The following is a 6,000-nucleotide window of genomic DNA, read 5'->3' as shown; positions in this document are numbered from 1 at the left end:
TTTGTGCATGTTTAGGACTGTCACAAGGAGGATTGTTGGGCTATAATGGCTGACATAACATGTTTTCACCAAATTCTATCCAGAAATTTGTCTAACCATACTAAAAGACCATTTCTGAAGAATAATCTGCTGAATATCAGAAAGAAAACATTTTCTCCCACTTAACTCTGAGCCATACATTTATGTAGTAATGAGGGAAATGTTTTCAGCAATTGTCGAGTTGATCACTCCACCCTCTCATTGGTTTTTCAGAGGGAAGTAGTCGTTAAAGCCTGGCATGGGCAGAGCCACAAGTCTGTAAACAATGTACGGCTAATCTAATAAAGGCGTAATCATGCTGATAGCAATCATCTTCTTGGCTTTGGGTGGGGTAGCGCAAGTGTGCGAGCTCCAGATGGTGTAGAATCTGCTCCACCAGAGTCTTGGCGAGACTCGGTGGATGCCAGGTATCGTGCCATCCTGCGTAACAGTTTACATGCCAGGACACCTGGGCACCTTGTCTACAAGCAGACCTAAGCAAAATAGCAGTCAACAATAACTTCTTTTTTTTTTGCAGCTGCTCTGAATATCTTTTAAAGCAGTTTAAGTGACTACAATTTAAATATTTTAAACTTCAACATTTGAAAATAGTGAAAAATCCCAAACACATATTTTGTATTTTGTTATATTTACTGTACATTGATGGCATGATCTGAGGGACTCTTGACCTGATACTGAACTTAAACTTGATCCCACTTGTGTAACGTGAGTGAGTTTAACATCAAGCTCTAATGAGCTCTAAGGTTGATAACTGACTGAAAAATTCCAAGAAAAAACAATATGTAAAACATGGATCAAAAGCAGCTTTAGAGTGATGCAGCATTCAGGCTCATAATGTCTTTGCAGCTGTATCTTGCAATAGTGTAATTTAAAAGTAATGGATCAACTTGCAGAGTGACAGTAAATACTAACTGCTGCTCACTACTACAATCTGTTTCACTAAAATATCTACTAAATGGAAAGTCACATTATGCTAATATTCATGTCAGCAATATACAAATGAAATGTGAGGCAGTTGTGAATATTATGAAGACAATCTGGCAGTTAGAAAATCGACAAACTAATAATTATAGGCAACAGTGTAAAGGCACTTATATATTATATTTTACAAGTGCAATAAAAAGATTTATGTTAATTTCACTGGGAGACTTAAAACATTCAAGTTTTTGTTAATAGGATCATTAAACAAGGAACATATTGCTTCTTCGTTTAAACAGGAAGTGAAGGAGTGATCTGCTTCAGTCATGCATTGCTTTAAATTTAAATATTCACCGGCTGCTTCTGATCTGGTTCACTAGAGCAGTTGGATGTTGATGCTGTGCTGAAAGCCATCTTGACAGTAGTAGAAGTTGAGGAGAGTAACTCATTCACCCTCTCCACTCACATTTTCCATGAGACTCTGTGGATTTTCATTAGTCAACTCCAGTAATAACCTTCTCTAACCTTTGTGAATTTATGGCTACACAGCATTCAGTCTCATTTAGTATTATAACTTCGAACAGAGTGAATGGAATATTTGATACTGTGTGCTTTCTAAAATTAGCTCAACAGCAAAGGTAGTTTGTTGTTGAGTCATATTAGTGCAAGTAAGACTGCAGGGCAGCTTTGTATTTTTTTTTTTTTTTACATTAAAGAAAACGTGCACTGGTAATTCTACGCATTTAAGGCACCAAACATTTTTGTCACTGGTTCAAACAGCCTCTATTTTCAGAGGTTATGGTTCCACCATATGATTAAATAGTCCATCAAAGTGCATCTTATATCAAATGATTTCACGCTTCATTCAACTGCTGCAGGGAAGCAAAAAATAAGAAAAACTGATACCAGAACAATAAAGTTCATCGAGCAGGAATAGTAAAAAGAAATGGTAAAAGTGAAATACCCTCCTCGCAAACTTTCTCAGGCTTTATTGACTCTAGGAATCATGTCAGAGTGCAACCAATCACAATGAACGCCACTGAATAAAAGAGCCCAGTTTTGGGAGAAATTTATTTTTTTCCCCTCCATAAACCCCAAACATGGAAGCAGTCAGGAATAGTGAAGCCATGAGTCCAAGCTCCTTCAACGCACCCCTAACAAAAAGGTCTCACAATATTATTTTTATTTTTCATATTTAATTTATCAGTTATCTGTTAAATACCTTTAATTACCTTAATTTACCTTTAATTTTTTATTCCTTGCATGAGGATCTAAATGCTGCCTTCTCCATACTTCTTGGAATAAAGTGGTTGAGAAATATTTATTTCTTTTTTATTTACTGGATAAAAAGCAGTACAATTTAAAATATAGAGACTAAAAATACTAGAATCAGCCTATAGAATAGCCACTATGTGTAAGTTTGAAACTGTAGAATGTTTAGTTTCCAAAACAGCCTTAGGGTTGGGTGATCATAATAATAAGAAGCCAAAGCAGATCATTACTGTGTGAATATTAACATATGCATTGTGAAATAAGGAGGAATGCAGATATACACACCTTTAAAATACGCTGGAGATGAATATCGATGCTAAATAAACTGTACATTTTAATCTGTGTATATGGAAAGACACTAATTTCACTCAAAAAATACAAAAAAGGGGGGTCACATCAGTTACAGCCATGAGGAACCAGTCCCACATGATTGTATATGGTCAGAGAGATTGTTAATGCTGTGTTAAGTGTTAAACCCTTGTTGTAAGTGTATTTTCCGCATGTTAAATGGAACTAAACTCACCATACAGCATGGCCTTCAAAGTCTACACAGCCTTGAAAAAGGCATTCATGAGTTTGTCTGTCTTTAGGTAAATAGGAAAACAGTACAATTGCCCCCTATATCCATTGTAATCCATATCTTTCTTGATCATAGTGCATCGAAGGCAGCATCCTCACCAGGATCAGATCTATCATCGGAGGATATTAAAACAAGTCAACAAGGCAATAAACCAGTGAGTTACAATCTGCCCAGAATCGATAACATACACCGTCTTGTCACAGGCTAACTGCACCACACAGGCCAATACATCACACACACTCACATATGAATAAGGAGCCTGAATTCACAAGTAGGAAGTAGGAAGACTTAGCTTTGATATATAAGACAAATGGGCTAAATTCAGTGAATGTGTGTGTCCTTACTTCATGTCATGCCAAAACTAGCCCAGCCCAGAGGGGACGCAGTCAGACACTGCTGGTGACACATGCAGTATATTAATGAGTCTTATTAAAGCAACAGAACAGTAGCAAATGTTTCTCTGACCCACTCGGCCCTGACGGCCTGACAGAACCACCTGGCTCAAGTCACTAGTAGACAAGTGCATACAGTGGACAAGGTCACCTCTCAAACTGGTGGGATTTTCACATTGACGTTTTTCACAACCTAAAACTCATTTTAGTCAAATTGCAAGATTTTTTTGAACACAAACATGGAGTATAAAATGTCTTTTTTTTATTTTCTTGCTCTGTAAATCTTCCCCTCTTTCTCTGTCCTCTCCTCCTCTTTCTCTGCATCCTTTCTGCTGCCAGTGTGTGTTGAGCAGGTTTATATAGCCGTCCATGTTTCCAACTGCTGGTGAGATTGAGTGGAGCTGGACAGGGAAACAGAGGAGGGAGATTAAATCAGGGAAGGTAATCGATACCAGCATGTCGAGTGAGCCACCAAACACTAGGACTGACAGATTCACAACACCTGATGGTCTCATCAGATAAAGTACTCCAGTGGGGTCGGAGATATTGCTTAAACATTTATTCATCCTTAGGCCAATAGACAAAAATAGAGAATCCTTTCACTCAAATACTACAAATAAATTGGGTATGATTGAAGGTTTCTTTATTAAATATCATGTCTTTACTATTTTTACTCCTCACAATTTTTCTACTTTGCCTTTCACAGTTTCTTGACCAAACAATATCTTTATTTAACTCTGGAAGGGGCAAATGTTGCCAAATGTGTCAAAATATCCCTTTTTACATCCACTCTCTGTTGAAAAGTTGTCATATTTTATAAAATCACACAAAGAAGTAGTAGTATTTAAGTATTTGTAATGGTTGCATCCCTGCTGCACAATAAGATATAATGGAAATGCTTATGAATTACACTCAAATAAGTGTGCATACCCTTATACTAGGGATGTGCAGAGAGCCCAGTATTTGTATCTATATTTGTTGAGGCAGTAAAATTATTTACACTTGTATTTGTAGTCGAATAAAAATGGAAATTGTGTGTTTCTTAATAAACTACCAGGTCTCAAACTCAAGTCTCCTAGATCGTAGACAACTGCGCTGACTACTGAGCTAAAACCAAGTGCATCACAAATGTGCAAACAGACCTGTACTCATTTATACAGCCATAACACAGAGACAGCACATTGTGTAACGTGTAGAGAAGAACTTAAAAGGCGATTCTTGCTTTGCACTTTTCATTTATTGCCTATTTTTTACAACCTATTTTTGTGGAAAGGAGAAGGGGAAGAACAGGTTATGGAGAATCCCTTGAGAGCACTTCACATGTGTCAGTAGCTCAGCTTTATCTCTGGGAAACACCCCCAACTCCGGGAGTGATGTCTAAATTAGGAAATGTGCGTCATGTAGCAGGTGGATGTGACTCCCCTTGTTAAGACCTGCTGATAGACATAACAGCAGAGCAGAGGAGAGAATCTGAGATAGCGATGTAACCAACCTGCACGCCAGTATTTAACATGTTTTGTTTTTTGTTTTGTTTTTTCTGAAAACAAATAATTTAAAATATTTGTATGAAATAAATGTTTGTAAAAAAAAAACAACTCACTATTTGTGCTTTGCCAAATAATGTATTTGTACTTATACATTTGAAAACAACATATCCAAACACATTGCACTTTAAAAAACTGATGTTCAGTAGTCAGATTCTTGACTACACACCAGTGTAATGAGTTGGGGCAACACTTGTTTTAATTTGAATTTTTACTTTCAACTTATTAGGTTCTTCTTTTACTGGAGTTCAACTATAAGCTCATTACCAGAGGTGCTTTCAAACTAGTGATGACAACCAATCATAAGAAGAGAGGTGCGATCGTGAATGTTGATGTTAAGTCAAATTCTGTCGACACTTATTTGTTTTATTGCTGCACTAGAAATGCAACCCCAGTGGATGAAATTAATTTACTAATTAACTAATACTGAGAACAGAGAGGGAGAAGCACTGTATCAGAGCCTCAAATAAGTGCAAGTGGAAAGTGAAGACTTGAGACCAGAGAGTAAAATCAAGTGTTTATTAAATAAATAATAATTAATTTAGCCTTAAATGTTTTAGTTCAGTTCAGTTCAGTTTAGTTTAGTTTAGTTAATTACTTGACCTTTGTTGCATCTCGTTCCCCATCTGTCTCCATTCAATTCCTATAATGTCTTCACTGTCAAACATCAAATAAAGGTGTAAAATGCCCAAAAGATAGCTATAAAACAATACCACTGTGACATTATTTCAGACTCTGTATATCCTGTAATTGTTTATTCTAACTCTTCATTGAATGACATAGCAAGATCCTGGTTGGCATGAACATGTTTAAAGCTCCATTGGGTAATTTCTGACCACTAGAGGTCAGAAAGTGACTCCAAAGCAAACTCATAACAACAATTCTTGGCATACTAACTCAACTTATCATGTCCTGTTGGATTACTTACGCATCGGCAGAAACAGAGCATGGTACACTTCCCTTTGGTGCCCTCTGTCAAATGTATGGTATATTGTTTCTGTGAAGTCATTAAACAAGTTTTTGTGCATTTCTCTTTGACCTCACTTCACAGACTTCTTAAATTACTAAGCAAAAACATACTTTATATTTTCTCAGATACTGGACATGAACAGTAATTTGTGAGATACTAAAGAATATCATGTACATGTGTATAGATGGTCGCCATTAAGGTTTTTTTAGTCACTGGCAATAAACACACCATCTTTGTTTATTCGTTTGTGTTCGTGCCAAACCAGAACTTGCCACAGTCAGTGCC

General features: G+C 36.7%; 1 protein-coding gene across 1 annotated transcript in view; it reads right to left on the bottom strand.

Moving 5' to 3' along the window:
• Positions 1-2,368: 2,368 nt before the first annotated feature.
• Positions 2,369-6,000, bottom strand: part of LOC122988337 (transmembrane protein 266-like) — a 29,006-nt gene continuing 25,374 nt past the window's right edge. The window contains exon 4 of the mRNA XM_044360584.1: positions 2,369-3,602. Coding sequence (XP_044216519.1) covers positions 3,557-3,602 — 46 coding nt within the window. The 3' untranslated portion in view covers positions 2,369-3,556. The remainder of the gene's footprint in view (positions 3,603-6,000) is intronic.

Source organism: Thunnus albacares, chromosome 1 (genome assembly GCF_914725855.1).
Source record: "Thunnus albacares chromosome 1, fThuAlb1.1, whole genome shotgun sequence".
In the NCBI taxonomy this organism is placed as follows: Eukaryota; Metazoa; Chordata; class Actinopteri; order Scombriformes; family Scombridae; genus Thunnus; species Thunnus albacares.
The sequence above is the reverse complement of the archived record's forward strand: the minus strand, read 5'-3'. Positions and strand labels throughout refer to the sequence as shown.